Genomic DNA, 19,045 nt, shown 5'->3' on the forward strand with positions numbered 1-19,045 from the left:
ATATTTATGGTTTCCTGATCTCATTAAGAGACCGTCTCATACAATTTCAGTTCACCCACCAACTGTACATCACACCAGAGAGGAAGAAAGAATATGGTGGAGCTACTGATGCCAAGTGTCCCAAATGTCACTGACCAGAAGCTACATTTTGTCAGATGGTGTGGGAATGTCCACAGGTCTTCCGGTTTTGGACAGAAGTGGACACTTGTCATTCACTGGGGCCTGTACATCGGAAATACGTTTGCTGGGGATAGTGGAAGACATGCTCCCTTTGATTAAATCAAGAATTCTTATAAAAACACTCTTGTTTTATGCGAAAAAAGCCCTAATCATGAAGTGGATGGCCCCCCAACCCCCCACAATGCAACATTGGCTGTCACTGGTAGAGAGGGCCTTGGTAAATATAAAACTGACATATGAAGCAAGAGGGTGCCCCAAAAAATTTGTCAGAATATGGTCCCCCTGGATGGAACTGCACCCAGAGCAAGAACCATAAATATGTAATGTGTTGACCTGATTGTGAGACCTTATGATAATTATCTGATATGTAACTTATAACACTGCTGACAACAGATGCATTATGGAAGTTTTTTGTACGGTATGTATATAATTTTTTCTGTTTGTCTTGTAACCTCTTATCCCCTACCCATTCCCTCCCCTCCCTGTTGAAACGAAATAACACAAACTTTAAAAAAAAAAAAGGATATTGGAGATTAATTTCTTTTTTATTAAAGAAAGTAAAAATTGGATTTTATTTTTTTTTTGACTTAACATCCTCTTTAAATCATGCTACCCTAGGCCTGGGCCTTGGTGGCCTTTACACACATCTGGGCCTGCATCTTTCTATTTAGGCCTCACCTATTCATTTGCCAATCTCTTACTCAAATCAGTGCATGGTTGCTAGGGGAATTTTGCACCCTAGCAACCTGATGGCTGAAATTGCAAACTGGAGAGCTGCTGAATAAAAAGCGAGTAATAAAAAAAAATTAAACCAATTGCAAATTGTGTCAGAATATCACTCTCTACATTTCTAGTTAATTCAAAGGTGAACAACCCCTTATAACCTAAAATCTGCTGTACAAAGGATTGGATCTATAAATGTATAAAAAGTTAGCCTCAAGGCAGGTGCTTATTTTTCAATTCCAGGCTTGGAGGCAAGTTCTGGTGCATAAAAACCAGGTGTCCTGCCAAACAGAACCTCCTATAAGCTGCCAGTCTACATAGTGGCTACCAAATAGCCAATCACAGCACCTAATTGGCACCATCAAGGAACATTTTCCATGTTTGCATTGCTCCCCCAACTCTTTCACATCTGAATGTTGCTCATGGCTAAACAAAAAACTCCAGTTTTAGAGGAAAGGTGGGAAATAAGTTCAACAGGAGATCTTGGAGAAGATGTTTGGGATGATGAGAATGGTTCAATATGAGAATAAAGGGCTCTTGGCAGTGCAGAAAGACTGAGACCATCATCTAAGTCAGTGATTCCCAACCAGTGGCTCATGAGGAACATGACACTCACCAACCCGTGGATGTTGCTTCCAATATCCTCAAAGCAGGAGCTTATTTTTTAATGCCTGGCTTGGGGGCAAGTTTCGGTTGCACAAAACCAGGTGCTCCACCAAAGAAAGCCTCCTGTAGCCTGCCAGTCCACATAGTGGCTACCAAATTACTAATAATCGCAGGCCATATTTGGCACCCCAGGAACTTTTTTTATGCTTGTGTTACTCCCCAACTCTTTTTACAAATAAATGTGTCTCACGGGTATAAAAGGCTGAAGACCCCTGATCTAAGGGAAGAATTACCATAAATCTGAGATGTCCAACCTGCAGCCCTATAGTTGCCTTAAGGTGGCCATAGACGTAGAGATCCGCTCATTTGCGGATCTCTCTCTCTGATATGCCCACATTGAAGTGGGCGATATCAGGCTGATCCAATCGTGGGCCCTAGGGCCCAACAATCGGATCATAATGCATACGATAAGGGCGATCGAATGCGGGACCGCATAGATGCAGCCGCGATCTGATGGGATTTTTTTAACCTGCCCTATCGAGATCTGGCCGACTTTCAGCCGGGGAAACTCACACACGAGCCAATAAGCTGCTGACTCGGTCTGTCTGCAGCTTTTATTGGCCCATGTATGGGAGCCTTTAGTAAACCATAGACCTGACCCAGATGGGGTCATTAGTAAATGAGGAGGAGAGACTGGTGCTGAGAGGGGGAGAGAGAGAACAAGGGGAGATACAGGGAGGTACCTATGGGAGTTGAAAGAAGCATTTGGGTCAGTAACAGACAACACCCAACTTTCATAAAATTGAAATTCCCAGCAAGTCCTGACAGCCCATCTGCCATAAATTTCTGGGCATTTCAGTTTTATGACAGTCCGGTGTTGCCTCTTACTGACCCAAATTCTTTCTTTTTGGCTTTAACAGGGTTTCTGAAATCATGTTCTGCATGGGAGTCTTCACATCATTCCATTATTTCTGTGATACATTAACAAGTAACCAGAAAAAACAAAAAGGATGATAAGAATATTGCTTTATTAATAGACACACAATTAATATAATATTAGTTAAATATTATTAATAGCTATTACAGCATAATATCAAATAATGGATAGTAACAACAAACAATGACCAGATACTTTAATCTAGTTACACTGGAAAAAGCACGGGAACAGACCATATAACTATAAATTGTCTGTGTTTCCCCCTGTTCCAGTGTTTCCCATGCAGAGTGGCCTTTCTGCTCTGTAGAGATTCTAAAAAGCAGAAAACAGAGAGATTTAAGGTGTCCCCAGTATTGCAGTTTGGGAGAGGGAAGGGCAGCCCTATAGAGGTTTAGTTCATTGTTAAAGTTAATGTTTAATCTGCAATTGGTCTTCATTCATCTGCATAGCTCTCAGGCTTGGAATTGGAACTATCTGGCTACTATTTCTTAATTACTTTATGGTCATAATAGGAAGACCAATCGCTCATAGAACCCATAAGCAATAAAAAACAAACAAAGACCAATTGAAACATTGCTTAGAATAGGTCCATCTAGATGAACTAGAATTTTAAAACATTAAGAGGAAAAAGTTTTCCCTATAGTGACACTCGCCAGCTGCACGGCTGGTTTCCTTGATGTCGGATCAGAGTAAGATTTCTGTCCTAATACAAGTGCAGCCCACGGTGACAGTTTGTTTCTCCAGCCAGAAGCTCGTGGTGCAGCCTTTCACCTCCCTGCGCAGAACAAGGATCTCCTGTCGGATAGGGGAGGACACGAGGTTGAGGTCTATGTTCCCTTCTTCATCCAAACAGCCGCGATGGAGGCAACTGGCTTCATTCAACGCAGCAGGGAATCGATTTTTATCCATGTTAATGCTGTAATAAGAAACACATTTATTTGTATTTATGTGAGATCATGGGGATAAAACAAAGCTACTGGCAGAAAAACACTTAGTACAGGGGGATACCTATCTAGTTTTATATAGATCTGCAATGTTCAGGGGTATCTCCCTCTTCTCTTTTGATTATAGGTGTTGGCCCTGCACTCATAAGCTCATAACAAGGTTACAGATATATAGAAACATTGGGGTGTCACCCTGCTATAGTTCCAGGGGTACCCAGGGTACAAATAAACATTCACCCCAAATCTCCCCCTAACTGACCTTCAGACTGGGCCCCCTTAGCTCATAACAAGGTTACAGATATATAGAAACATTGGGGTGTCACCCTGCTATAGTTCCAGGGGTACCCAGGGTACAAATAAACACTCACCCCAAATCTCCCCCTAACTGACCTTCAGACTGGGCCCCCTTAGCTCATAACAAGGTTACAGATATATAGAAACATTGGGGTGTCACCCTGCTATAGTTCCAGGGGTACCCAGGGTACAAATAAGCACTCACCCCAAATCTTCCCCTAACTGACCTTCAGACTGGGCCCCCTTAGCTCATAACAAGGTTTACAGATATATAGAAACATTGGGGTGTCACCCTGCTATAGTTCCAGGGTACCCAGGGTACAAATAAACACTCACCCCAAATCTCCCCCTAACTGACCCTCAGACTGGGCCCCCTTAGCTCATAACAAGGTTACAGATATATAGAAACATTGGGGTGTCACCCTGCTATAGTTCCAGGGGTACCCCAGGGTACCAAATAAGCACTCACCCCAAATCTCCCCCTAACTGGCCTTCAGACTGGGCCCCCTTAGCTCATAACAAGTTTACAGATATATAGAAACATTGGGGGTAACAGTCACCCTGCTATAGTTCCAGGGGTACCCAGGGCACAAATAAGCACTCACCCAAATCTCCCCCTAACTGACCTTCAGACTGGGCCCCCTTAGCTCATAACAAGTTTACAGATATATAGAAACATTGGGGTAACAGTCACCCTGCTATAGTTCCAGGGGTACCCAGGGCACAAATAAGCATTCAACCCAAATCTCCCCCTAACTGACCTTCAGACTGGGCCCCCTTAGCTCATAACAAGGTTACAGATACAGTATATAGAAACATTGGGGGTCACCCTGCTATAGTTCCAGGGGTACCCAGGGTACAAATAATCACTCACCCCAAATCTCCCCCCAACTGACCTTCAGACTGGGCCCCCTTAGCTCATAACAAGGTTACAGATATATAGAAACATTGGGGTGTCACCCTGCTATAGTTCCAGGGGTACCCAGGGCACTAATAAGCACTCACTCCAAATCTCCCCCTAACTGACCTTCAGACTGGGCCCCTTAGCTCATAACGAGGTTACAGATATATAGAAACATTGGGGTAACAGTCACCCTGCTATAGTTCCAGGGGTACCCAGGGTACAAATAAGCACTCACCCTAAATCTCCCCCTAACTGACCTTCAGGCTGGGCCCCCTTAGCTCATAACAAGGTTACAGATACAGTATATAGAAACATTGGGGGTCACCCTGCTATAGTTCCAGGGGTACCCAGGGTACAAATAAACACTCACCCCAAATCTCCCCCTAACTGACCTTCAGACTGGGCCCCCTTAGCTCATAACAAGGTTACAGATATATAGAAACATTGGGGTAACAGTCACCCTGCTATAGTTCCAGGGGTACCCAGGACACAAATAAGCACTCACCCCAAATCTCCCCCTAACTGACCTTCAGACTGGGCCCCCTTAGCTCATAACAAGGTTACAGATATATAGAAACATTGGGGTAACAGTCACCCTGCTATAGTTCCAGGGGTACCCAGGACACAAAATAAGCACTCACCCCAAATCTCCCCTAACTGGCCTTCAGACTGGGCCCCCTTAGCTCATAACAAGGTTACAGATATATAGAAACATTGGGGTAACAGTTCCAGGGGTACCCAGGGCACAATTAGAAGATCACCCCAAATCTCACTGTCCTACTAGTGTAAAAGCAAAATGGAACCTTTAAACCTGTTAAAGTTCCAAGGAGAAAATAAGGCCGAGGGTGGGCCAAATCTCCTTTTCCTTAAATTTGTTATTCTCCCTGCCCCCGGGTGGGCCCGGCTGGAAATTGAGGCTTGAGGTCCCTTTAATTTTTTGTGGAAAGCCTTGAACATTTTCCTTGGTTAAGGGGCAATTTTTCCTGCCTGAAACTTAAGATGCAGCCCCATGAAGCAGTAACCAGTTAATCACCCGGTTAGCCTGAAAAAATGGAAATAAAAACAAAAACAGTTTTAAAAAGAAAATAGTTTTAATAGTAACGGTGGGCAGGGAAGAAAACAGAAAATGCAGAAATAAATGGTAAGAGTGGTCTCACCTCAGTGTAACCCAACTTTGTAGCCTGAAAAATTGGACACCATTTTTCTTGCCAAGTCACATAAAGTACACAGGGCATTCAAGAAACCTTTTTTCAGTGGTAGATTCAATTACAATTTTCCTTCCATTAATATTTTAAAAGCAAGGTCTGTCCCCTTGTTCCCATTTTCCCATTCCCCCTTGGTGGTTTCGGGTGGTTCTGATTTTTCTATTATTGTAGCAGAAAGCAGCCTTCATTTAGCAAGATTACAAGGGCCCCCCTGGTATTTTTATCATATTGACACCTGGGGACCCTCTGCTTAGGGTGGCAGCTTTAGTGGGGGACCGCCCCATTGGGGTACCCTGTAAATGGGAACTTTTGGCCCTAAGGTGGGAAAGTAAAAAAGCCCTTTGGGTAACCTATAAATGAAAGACCTGGGTTTTTGCCCCCTAGGTTTGGGGGGGATGAAGCCCCTTCGTGCCTATTATGGAAGAACCCTGTGGGCCCCTAGGGGTGGGGAAGGAAAGCCCCTGGGTGGCCTTATATGAAAAGAAAACCCCCCCTGGTGCCCTAAAGGGTGGGGGGGGTAGCCTTGGGTTTGGCCTAATATGGAAGGAAACCCCTGGGTTGCCCCTAGGGGTGGGGTGAAGCCCTCGGTGCCCTTTATTTGAGAACCCCCTGTGGGGGCCTAGGGGTGGGGGTAAAAGCCTGGGGTGCCTAAATGAGGACCGCTGTGGGCCTAGGGGTGGGGGAAGAGCCCTTTGGGGTTGGGCCCCTATTATGAGGACCCTGTTTGCCCCTAAGGGTTGGGGGGAATTGAGCCCTCGGTGCCCTAATATGAAAAAAGAAAAAACCCCTGGTGCCTAGGGTTTTTTGGGGGTAAAGCCACTTGGGTGGGCCCCTTAATAATGAGACCCTGTGCCCCCCTTAGGGTGGGGGAAAGGAGCCCCTTTGGGTTGCCCTTTAATATGAAGACCCCTGTTTGCCCCTAGGGTGGGGGTAAAGCCCTTGGGTTGCCCTATATGAAAACCCCTGTGGCCGCTAGGGTGGGGGTAAAGCCCCCTTGGGTGCCTATAAATTGAAAACCCCTGTGGCCCCTAAGGGGTTTGGGGGAGAAAAATTGGAAAAGCCCTTCCGGTGGCCTTATTATGAGAAACCCCCTGGTTGGCCTAGGGTGGCGGGGGAGCCCCTTTTGGGGTGGGGGGAGGCCCCTTGGGGGTGGGGGGGAAAGCCCCTTGGGTGCCCTATAATGGTGAAATAAAAATGTTTCCAAAATCAAAAAAAATTATTCCTAAGGGCCAGTACTGGGCCCCCAAAAAATAACAAGCCGCTTGTTTAACAATGGCAAGAAACTGACTTTTCCTGCTGCAAATTGTTCAAGAGGACAGAAACCAGCAAGTGCAGGGGGATAAATGCTTCCTTCTCATTTCCCGCCATAATTTCAAACCAATAACAAAAGTGAATTGGGGTTTCCAATGTAATGTTTTGGAGAAGTTTTGCCCTTTAAATTGATTCCTCTTTCAATTTGGGGCCCCAAAATATTTCCCATTTGGTGGGATTTTTATAATCTTCTTTTTATAGGCTTTTTTACCAAGGCCCTGGCCAAATAACCTTTCCTCTTCTAACAAGTAACCCTCCTACTTTTTTACCTTCCACCAACTTTGGGCAACCCAAACCTGGCCACCCCACCTACTTTTTCCCTAAATGTGGAAACCTTCTAATTTTTTGAACCCAAATTTGCTGAATCTGGAACCCCTGACTTGCTGTTTCGTTCCTACCTCCAAACCTCCTCCAAAGTTTGGGGAAACCCACACCTTGGAGGAAGGATCCCTTCCCTTACCCCCAATGTGGGATAAAGGAATTTAAATTCACTGGCCACCATTCTTGTATGTTCCCAATAAAAAGTTTCCTTTTGATATATTTCCCAAGAAGCTACACGCAGGGTTATATAATATTTTACCATCCCAAGAAACTCAAATGGTGTTCTTTAAAGTTCTGCTTCTTGGAAGAACTGGGGGGCACACATGGGGGTTTAATATCGCTTCCCTAACCTTCCCCTTAAACAAACTCAAAACAAAAAACCCCCTTTATATACCCCTTACCCAATGCCCCAATATGGGAAGTTCCCACAACTATTTGGGGCCCTATGGCCATATTTTATTGGGTCAATAACTTGATTACAAATGGAGTTTTTAATCTCCAATGGATGTTCTTGGAACAAAGGTTTTTGAGAAAACTTCTCCCCTGGCATGAAAGTTCCCCTGGTTACAATGCCCATGGAAGTGGGGCCCCGTGGCCAAGCCCTGAGCTGATGAAAGTTTCCACAAAAGGAAGAGAAAGACTTTTACCAATAAAGAAAGAAAGGTCTTTGCTCAAACCATCCCTTTGTGGGGTTGGTTTTTTGGCTCCCCTAAGGTAGAACTCTTTGGTATAAACCAAGCGTTCCCTCCTGAGATTCCCCCAAAACTCCCCCAAACACCCAGAATTTTCTTTTTAAAAATAAGACCCTTCCCCCTTCTGGACGCTTGGAAATATTTCCTTATCGCCTTTTTCTTGTTGGTTTTCAAGCTTCAAAATCCCATTAAAAAAAAAATAAATAAATAAGGTTTATGGCCCAATAATTTTTTAACAATTTTTACAGAGTGGAAGAAATTGTTTTACTGGTGGATCAAAATTCCTTTTGGGAATAAGTCCAAATTCATAAAAACACCTTTGGAATTAATCACCCCTGTGGGAAGAGAAAATGGGTCAACCAAATTTTGCATATCGAGGCTTTTTTCCCTGGCAAATCTTGGGTCCAGGAAGGAAAATGGATAGGATTTGGTGTAAAAGCAGAAAAGTTTGGCAACTTCTTGAATTGCGGGTAACACGAAAAAGGCCTGAATGATAATTTTTCCCCCCCTAGGAAAGTTTTTTCTTGAAGTTTGAATATAAAAACGTCAAATAAAAATAAATCCCATAGAGAAGTTGGGTAAAATGTATTGCAACGGCCAATGGTAATCCTCCCTACATAACAAACCAGTTTTACATAATTGGCATCAAATTGGGTCTACAGTAAAATTAGTTAGAATTAAGTTCCAAAGGCCCCACTGGGAACATTTAAGGGGGCAAAGATTTTTAACTAAGGGTCCCGAAGTTGAAAAATTTGAGGGAATTTTTTTTCCCCCTAAAGTAAAAAAAAAATTCGAAGTAAATTTTTTTGGGATAACCGTCGGACCATTCCGAATAGGAATACCTAAACGACTTTCGAATTTACTTCGAACTTTCGATTCAAAAAGTAAAAATCGTTTCGATATATTCGACCCATTCGATATCCCCCAAGTTACTTTTGGTTTCCCTCTTTAAAAAATTTTTGACTTCAAATAACTTTCCGCCCCAATTAAACCTGCCGAAAGTGCTTTATGTTTTAGCCCCTATGGGGGTCCTTTCCCTACAACCCATTTCTGAAGGTCCCTTTACTAAGGGAATTTGCCACCCGAATCCAAGGAATTCCGGTTTTCGGGAAAATTCCGGCCCTTTTTTCCCAAGCAGGAATTCAGAATCGGCCCCCGAATCCCTTTCTGCCCAGGCCCAACCCTAAATCCGAGGGGCCGGGGGAAGGAAATCAATGGGTGACCCTTTTGTTCCCAGAAAACAAGGTAGTAGTTCGGAATTCGGTTTTCGGGTAAAATTTCAGCCGAAATCTTTTAACAAATAAATTAGATCCTTGCCTGTCCCACAGTAAAAAGAAACCTTTTTATAGCATGTTGTAAAGGAACCAATGTTTTAAGGGACGTGTTACCATTTTTCTTGGTATTATGTCCATTGCCAAATGTCCACAATTCCTACAGGGATACAAGTAAACCCTTCCCCTACTAAATACCTGCTTAATCCCACAAGTTAAACTCCCTTCCCCAGAGACTTATTAATTCCCCACTGTTTTACTAATAGGCCAACCATCTCCCTCCTACTATACTGCTAATCCCACATGTTCCACAACTCCTTCCCCAGAGACCTATTATCCACTGTTAACTATAGCAACCATCTCTCCCTACTATACCTTGCTTATCCACAGTCCACACTCCTTTTCCCCAGAGACCTATTTATTCCCACCTTGTTTTACTAATAGCCCCATCTTTCCCCTAAAGCTTATAACCTGCTAATCCCACAGTCCACACTCCCCCTTCCCAGAGACTATTAATCCACCCTGTTTACTATAGACCCCACCATCCTCTCCCTACTATACCCTGCTTATCCCGCACAGTCACACTCCCCCCTTTCCCCAGAGACTTATTATCCCCCACTTGTTTACCTATAGCCCCACCCGCTCTTTCCCTACTAATAAAACCTGCTATCCCACAATCACATTCCTTCCCAGAAGACCTATTTATCCACTGTTTACTATATGCCACCCATCTCTTTCCCTACTATACCTTGCTTCCCCCACAAAAAATTCAACATTCCCCCTTTCCAGAGACCTTAATTTATTCCACTGTTTACTTAATAGAAACACCATCCTATTCCCTAACTATCCTTGCCTATCTCCACAGGTCCCCACACTCCCCTTTCCCCCAGAAAGGACTATTATCCCCACTTGGGTTTTAACCTATAGACCTCCAACGCATCTCTCCCTACTATAAAACTTGCCCCTATCCCACAGTCCACACCTCCCCCTTCCCAAGAAGGACCTAATTATCCACTGTTACTATAGGCACAAATCCTCTTTCCCTACTATACCTTGCTATCCCCACAAGTTCCACCTTCCTCCCAGAGACCCTATTTTTCCACTATTACTATAGACCCCCACCTCTCCTTACTATAACCTGCCTAAATCCACAAGTTCCACACTTCCCCCCTTTCCCAGAGACCTATTAAATCCCACTTGTTTTACTAAATAAAGACAACCATCCTCTCCCCTACTAATACCTGCCCCTATCCCACAAAGTCCCACTTCCCTTTCCCCCCCCAGAGACCTATTAAATCCACTGTTTTAACTTATAAGAACAACCATCTCTCCCCCTACCTATACCTGCTTTAATTCCAACAGTCCACTTCCCCCCCTTTTCCCAGAGAATATTTAAATCCCCACTGTTATAATAGACAACCATCCCCTTTCCCTACTATACCCTGCCTGCTTATCCAGTCCCACAACTCCCTTTCCCCAGAAGGACTTTAATCCCCACTGTTACTAATAAGACACCATCTCTTCCCTACTAAATACCTGCTATCCCCAACCAAGTCCCAACTTCCCCTTCCAGAGAACTATTTATTCCCACTGTTACTAAGACAACCAATGCTCTTCCACCTACTATCCTGGCCCCCCTAATCCCCACAGTCACAACTCCCTTCCCAGAGACTATTAATTCCCACTGTTTAACTATTAGACCCAAAACCATCTCCTCCCTAAACTAATACTTTTGCTTATCCACAAAAGTCAACACTCCCTCCCAGAGACTATTATCCCACTGGTTAACCTAAATAGGCTCCAATCTCTCCCCTTAACTATAACTGGGTTATTCCCCCACAGTCCCACACTCCCCGTTTCCCCAGAAGACTAATTATCCCACTTTGTTTCGTACTATAGACACCATCCTCTCCCTAACTATAACCCATGCTACCCACAGTTCCCACAAACCTCCCTTCCCAGAGACTAATTAAAAATCACTGTTACTAAATAGGCCACCATCCTCTTCCCCTAACTATAACCTTGCTATCCCACCAGTCCACTCCCTTCCCCAGGAACTATTATCCCACTGTTAACTTATTAGACCACCAATCCCTTCTCCCTTAACTATACCTGGCTATCCAAAAGTCCCACACTTCCCCTTCAGAGGGACTATTTAAATCCCCACCTGTTTTTACTATAGTACCATCTCTTCCCCTTAACTTATAACCTTGCCTATCCCCACCAAAGTCCCCCAACACTCCCTTCCCCCAGAGAACTAATTAATCCCCACTGTTTACTAATTAAGGCCAACCCCTCCTTCCCTACTAATAAACCCTGCCTATCCCCACAGTCCCACCACTCCCTTCCCAAGAGACTAATTAAAATCCCCACTGTTTAAACTTATAAGCCCACCATCTCATCCCTAACTTAATACCTGCTTATTCCCCAACAAGTCCAACATTTCCCTTCCCAAAAAGAAGACTATTTTTACCACTGTTAACTTATAGCACAATCTCTCCTACTATACCTGCCTATTCCCACAAGTCCAACACTTCCCTTTCCCAGAAGAAACTATTAAATCCCACTGTTAACCTTATAGGCCAAAACCATCCTCTCCCTAACTATACCCTGCTATTGCCCACGTTCACACTCCCTTTCCCCAAGAAGACTATTTACCCCAACTTGTTACTATTAGCCATCATCTCTTCCTAACTTTAACCTGCCTTATCCCACAAACCCCTCATCCAACTTTCCACCATATTAAAACAATGTTCATTTCTTTTTTATTTTGTTTATTGAATTTAAAATATTCTAATACAAATATAAAAAGAAAAACAAAAATGATATTGATAAATATAATTGTAAAAAAGTATTACTATATAGAATGCATGGCGGCAAACACTGCTAGGCAAAGATCTACTCTGCACTGTTTAAATGTCGTGCTTCGTCAGTGACATTTCCCAGGCTCATTATATAATATTTTGGACAATAGGTCGCACACAGGTACAACCAACAGTGACCATCTTCTTCTCCAGGCTGAAGCTTGAGGTACATCCGATCATCTCCCGGCGCAGAACCAGAATTTCTTGTCTGATGGGGATGGAATTGAGCCTCGGGTCCATGTTACCCTGGGGGTCCAAACAGCCCACATGACGGCAATTCGCTTCATAAATAATATTGGGGTACCTGTTGTTATCCTCGTCATTGCTGTGAGGAAGCGGATAAAAGATCAGTACAATTATTTATATTGCATGAATCCAGGAACATTGTTTCAAGAAAACTGAATGTTTGGCCTTTAGTTAGCAATTAGCAGTTAGCATTGATCAGTCTAATGCACTTTCAAAAATTAAACGGGTGGTTCACCTTTAAGTTACTGTTGTAGAATGGCTAATTCTAAGCAACTTTTCAATTTCATTATTTATTTTTTCAATGTTTTTAATTATTTGCCTTCTTCTTTTTAGCAATCAAATGGGGGTCACCGACCCCATCTTAAAAACAAATACTGTAAGGCTACACATTTATAGTTATTTTAATTACTGCGCTTTCTATTCAGGCCTCTCCTATTCATATTCCAGTCTCTTATTCAAATCAATGCCTGGTTGCTAGGGATTCAGGCCAGGCATGCACATAGAACACCAGGCCGGATTTAGGTAGGAAAGCCTTGCAGGATGTGGCAGGGAAATAAGTTAACTAAGCAGGGAAGGGGCAGACAGCTATGAGATCTATTATCCAGAAATCCATCAAGAAAGCACCGAATTACGGAAAGGCCAATCTCCCATAGACTCCATTTTATCCAAATAATCCAAATTTTTAAAAATGATTTCCTTTTTCTGTGTAATAATAAAACAGTCGCTTGTACTTGATCCCAACTAAGATATAATGAATCCTTATTGGAAGCTACACCAGCCTATTGGGTTTATTTAATGGTAACATTATTTCTAGTAGACTTGAGGCCCCATTTACTTAGGCTGAGTGAAGGAATGGAATAAAAAAAACTTCGAATTTTGAATGTTTTTTTTAGCTGCTTCGACCATCGAATGGGCTACTTCGACTTTCGACTACGACTTTGAATCGAACGATTCGAACTAAAAGTCGTTCGACTATTCGACCATTCGATAGTACTGTCTCTTTAAAAAAAAACTTTGACCCCCCTAGTTCGCCACCTAAAACCTACCGAAGTCAATGTTAGCCTATGGGGAAGGTCCCCATAGGCTTTGCTATCTTTTTTAGGTCGAAGAAAAAACGTTCGATCGATGGATTAAAATCCTTTGAAAATCCTGGTTCGCTTTTGGTATTCGACTTACCCAGGCCGGGAAATATTAACTAATGATTGGTTTCTAAGGGTAACCACAAAAATTTGGAAATTAGCATTTATTTGTTTTTTTACAGCTTGACTATATTAATAACTTACATGTAGTCCCAAGGCGACAGAGAGCGGTTTCTGATCTCAATGCGTAGGCTACGGATTTGCCCGCCGCTGCCTATACTGGCTCTCACTACTGGAGGGAAGTCAAGTGGCAGTTGGCAGTCGCTGTGGGGAAGAAGGGCCTCGGTGAAGGCCATTGTGCAAATTCCCAGCAGGGTGATATAGACCTGGGGAGAGAAAAACACAGAAATCTGGATTTAACTTTCCACTTCCCTGGTTATTACTGTATGAGAAGTATTGTGATCCAAAAGAGCAAGTTGTAAAATGTATGAGATATAACTAAAGGCCTACGTGCCTCCCTCTCCTGCCCCTCATGAATACAGAGCTACCGAATGCAAGGAGTAGTGATGGGCAAATTTATTCGCCAGGCGCGAATTATGCGCGATTCACCGACGTTAAATAAATTAGCAAAACGGCCGCAAAAATTGGCTAGACAGCGCCGGTGTCTTCTTTTTGACGCCGACATCCGCTTTTGATGCCGGCGTCTGTTTTTTTGGTAAAATGCACCGGCATCCAAAAAACGGACGGCGGCGTCAAAAAAATGGACGCCGCCGTCTGTTTTTTGGACGCTGGCGCATTTTCGCCAAAAAAACGGACATCGGCATCAAAAACGGATGTCGGCGTCCAAAAGGAGACACCGGCGCCGCTTCGTGAATTTTTCACCATTTCGCGAATTTTACGGGAAATTCGCTCATTTTTCAGCGAAGCTAAATGGCGCAAATTCGCCCATCACTAGCAAGGAGTGCTGTATTCATGGGGAAGGCATCAGGTTTCTGCACTTGTTTAGGTTGCAAAGCACTTGAATCCCAAACTGCAAGATTTGGGCAGGATGACTACTTCTTTATGGGAACAACAAAACGAAATAATAGAAGACTAGAGTATAATATGTAGGAGAATAAAGACGTTGCACGAGGAAGAAGAGTAGTTTGGAAGTTGTCCCAATGTATAAGGTTTCCTGTGGGCCCCTGGAATCCCAGTCTGAAACTGTATGGGGTAAAGGAGACCCAACATGATGTTGCCCTTGAACCAAACCAGCCCAAAAACCCATTGATATTACAGGGAATCTCCACGCAAAAACTGGTTCTACAGTTTCTGTATTTGTAAATATAATATCTATATATATATAGGTCTGTCAGCTTCTGCTACACAGTCTCTGGAGTCACAATACAAAGATAATAATCAGCCAGAAAGGTCCTGCTGTCAACAGCAAATGATTTCCAAGCGCTTGGAGAGTCACTAAACCTTCCACTTTCTTTCATTATGTAAAAACATTTTGTGTGAGTGATGATCCCCTATAAAATAATTCTGTTCATAATGTGTTTGAGCTAAAGAGATATGTTGCCATAATGTGAGCGATGTAGTAGCAAGTTGGATGCATGAAGTACACAGTCATATTCCTCTACACAAGTGATCCAGCTGCAAATGGTACAGGAATGGGACTAATTATTCAGAATGTATGGTACCTGGGGTTTTCCAGATAACAGATTTTTCCATAATTTGGATCTTCAAACCTTAAAGGCAGGGGCACACAAAGCTACTGTGGAAGACTATTCACCCAGGGACAAACCATTTCTTCTTCAGACAACTAATATCGCCAAACTGCCCCCCACCAGCTGGAATCTAAATTGCCGATGGCACTCGGAACGCTTCGTTTTCCGAAGTCGTCTGAAGTTTTCTCATGAGAAAGAAGCGGTTTGTAGCTGGGCGGCTAATCTCCCCTAGTAGCTTTGTGTGCCGCTGCCCTAAGTCTACTAGAAAATCATATAAACATTAATGGGCCGATTCACTAACTTCGAGTGAAGGATTCGAAGTTAAAAAACTTCGAATTTCGAAGTTTTTTTTGGGCTACTTCGACCATCGAATGGGCTACTTCGACCTTCGACTACGACTTCGAATCGAAGGATTCAAAGTAAAAATCGTTCGACTATTCGACCATTCGATAGTCGAAGTACTGTCTCTTTAAAAAAAACTTTGACCCTCTAGTTCGGCAGCTAAAAGCTACAGAAGTCAATGTTAGCCTATGGGGAAGGTCCCCATAGGTTCGGCTAACTTTTTTTGATCGAAGGATATTCCTTCGATCGTTGGATTTAAATCCTTCTAATGCATCGAACTATCTGCGCTAAATCCTTCGACTTCGATATTCGAAGTCGAAGGATTTTAGTTCCTAGTCGAATATCGAGGGTTAATTAACCCTCGGTGGTTTTGCCTCCAATAAGGATTAATTATATCTTAGTTGGGATCAAGTACAAGATACTGTTTTATTATTACACAGAAAAAGGTAATCATTTTTAAAAATTTGGATTATTTGGATAAAAAGGAGTCTATGGGAGATGCCCTTTCCACAATTCTAAGATTTCTGGATAACGGGTTTCTGGATAACGGATCCCATACCTGTACAATTAAAAAAAATAATAAATGAGAAACACCGTTATTTTAGAAAATGCTCCATTCTGTTACTATTTGGTTCTAAACTGAACTTCAAAGTTGGCTGCACCTAGAAAAATCGATGAACCTAAAACAAATGATTTGTAATTTAGCTCTGACAGATTGAAGTCAAGTAGGTCGATAGGATTAAGGGGCCGATTCACTAACTTCGAGTGAAGTAGTTTTTTTTGGGCTACTTCGACCATCGAATGGGCTACTTCGACCTTTGACTACGACTTCGAATTGAAGGATTCGAAGTAAAAATCGTTCGACTATTCGACCATTCAATAGTTGAAGTACTGTCTCTTTAAAAAAACTTCGACCCCCTAGTTCGCCATCTAAAAGCTACCGAAGTCAATGTTAGCCTATGGGGAAGGTCCCCATAGGCTTGCCTAACTTTTTTTGATCGAAGGATATTCCTTCGATCGTTGGATTTAAATCCTTCGAATCGTTCGATTCGAAGGATTTAATCGTTCGATCGAAGGAATAATCCGATTCGATCGTACTATCTGCCTTAAATCCTTTGACTTCGATATTCGAAGTCGAAGGATTTTAGTTCCTAGTCGAATATCGAGGGTTATATCGGCCCCTAAGAGAAGAAGTATTTGGGCTGCAGGGGCATCAGCACTTACCTGGGATAGGATTGGGCTCATTGTGCTCCTGTCACTTCTCTGCTCCTGTGTGAGAGTTGGGCTAAAGCTACTAAACGGCGCTCGGTCAGCCTGACATTATATAGGGTCTCTTTGGGGTTTCCAGTGATACGAGGCCTCAGCTGTGGTTTTTATATCTCTGGGTCAGTGGTTACTGTGATATTGGTGTGTATGTCAATGCTATAGGAAATGATGAGGCTATTAATATAAATATAAATCACGGTTAGTGAGTCTCATCCTAATATAGATCATTTACCAGCCCAGCGAGGCAATGTCCCGGCTGCAAGTCAGATAATCGCTGAATCACCTCTGTGCCTTTTGCTGCGGTTTCCATTGTGCGTGAGAAAAGAAAATCATTTTATCACACAACAAGGAGGAAACCAAAGCGAAAACACAGAGCTCTGGCTTTTTAACTATTCTCCTTGCCCTGCAGCTCCCTGCAACTTTAAATTAAGGGGCATATTTATCAAGGGTCGATTTCGAATTTGAAAGACTTCAGGGCCGATTCACTAACTTCGAGTGAAGGATTCGAAGTTAAAAAACGTCGAATTTCGAAGTTTTTTTTGGGCTACTTCGACCATCGAATGGGCTACTTCGAACTTCGACTACGACTAAGAATCGAAGGATTCAAACTAAAAATCGTTCGACTATTCGACCATTCGATAGTCGAAGTACTGTCTCTTTAAAAAAAACTTTGACCCCCTAGTTCGCCATCTAAAAGCTACCGAAGTCAATGTTAGCCTATGGGGAAGGTCCCCATAGGCTTTCCAAAGTTTTTTTGGTCGAAGGATATTCCTTTGATCGTTGGATTTAATTCCTTCGAATCATTCGATTCGAAGGATTTAATCGTTCGATCGAAGGAATTATCCTTCGATCGTTCGATCGAACTATCTCCGCTAAATCCTCCGACTTCGATATTTGAAGTCGAAGGATTTTAATTCCTAGTCAAATATCGAGGGTTAATTAAACCTCGATATTCGACCCTTAGTGAATCGGCCCCTTCGTAATTAGAATTCAAGAAGACCAAGCGAAATTAAGTCAAAGTTTTTTTTTTGGCGGAATAGGTCCGTTTTCGATCGAATAGGTCCGTATTCGGCTGAATTAGAATCGTACGAATTAAAGGAATATCGCATTCGACTTTGAATCGAAGATTTTCCCAAAAAATACTTTGATTTTTCAAAGTCCACCAATTGACTCCAAATGGGTTCTAGGAGGTCCCCCATAGGCTAAAACAGCAATTCGGCAGATTTTAGATGGCAAATGGTCGAAGTTGAATTTTTAAAGAGACATGATAAATTTCGATATTCGAATTTTTTAATTTTTTTCAGATTCAAATTAAATTTGGACTATTCCCTAGTCGTACACAAAAAATAGCTCAAAATTCGAATTCTCCTCGACCATTGCTAAATCTGCCCCTAACTGTTAGTATGATGTAGAGAGTGACATTCTGAGACAATTTGCAATTTTTTATTATTTGTGGGTTTTGAGTTATTTAGCTTTTTAATCAGCATCTCTCCAGTTTCTCTAGCCATCTAGTTGCTAGGGTCCAAACTACCTGGAATATGAGTAGGAGAAAAGAAAGATGAGTAATAAAAAGTAGCAATAACTATAAATGCGTAGCCTTGCAGAGCAATTGTTTTTTAGATGGGGTCAGTGACCCTCATTTGAAATCTGGAAAGAGTCCAAAAAGAAGAAGAAGAATTCAAAAAAAGATTAAAAAAAATGAAGGCCAATTGAAAATTTGCTTGGAATCAGCCATTTTATAACATAGAAAAAGTAAACTTAAAGGTTATTTTAACCAACCCTTTAAGGGATTGATTCTTCCTAGCCACAAAACATATATAGGTGATTCCAACCCTTAACTGTCTCAGAGTATTTGTATCTATTCCTATACAGGTATAGGATCTGTTATCCAGAAACCCATTGTCCAGAAAGTTCCAAATTACAGAATGGAAGTCTCCTGCAGACTACATAATAATCAAATAATCCAAATATGTAAAAATGATTTCCTTTTTCTGTGTAATAATAAAACAGTCGCTTGTACTTGATCCCAACTAAGATGTAATTAATCCTTATTGGAGAAGCAGAACCAGCCTATTGGGTTTATTTAATGATTACATGATTTTCTAGTAGAATTGAATTTAAAAGCATCAACTCGGATATAAATATGAATGT

At 42.4% G+C, this 19,045-nt stretch overlaps 1 protein-coding gene across 1 annotated transcript; it reads right to left on the reverse strand.

The window, feature by feature from the left end:
• Positions 1-141: 141 nt before the first annotated feature.
• On the reverse strand, positions 142-16,873 carry LOC121394136 (interleukin-17F-like). The gene is made up of 4 exons (XM_041564146.1): positions 16,853-16,873; positions 13,782-13,963; positions 3,157-3,362; positions 142-269 (listed from the first exon to the last, which is right to left on the reverse strand). Exons 1-4 carry the CDS (start codon positions 16,871-16,873, stop codon positions 142-144), a joined length of 537 nt encoding a protein of 178 aa, XP_041420080.1.
• Between the last annotated feature and the right edge of the window lie 2,172 nt (positions 16,874-19,045).

This window comes from Xenopus laevis, chromosome 5S (assembly GCF_017654675.1).
Source record: "Xenopus laevis strain J_2021 chromosome 5S, Xenopus_laevis_v10.1, whole genome shotgun sequence".
Lineage (NCBI taxonomy): Eukaryota > Metazoa > Chordata > Amphibia > Anura > Pipidae > Xenopus > Xenopus laevis.

Bases quoted from the DNA above. Each gene is read 5' to 3' on its own strand.
- LOC121394136 (XM_041564146.1), bottom strand. From the start codon at position 16,873: ATGAGCCCAATCCTATCCCAG. The intron at 13,964-16,852 runs GTAAGTGCTGAT...TTCTCTCCCCAG, and splicing joins TGAGCCCAATCCTATCCCAG to GTCTATATCACCCTGCTGGG. The intron at 3,363-13,781 runs GTAAGTTATTAA...TTCTTATTACAG, and splicing joins CTGTCGCCTTGGGACTACAT to CATTAACATGGATAAAAATC.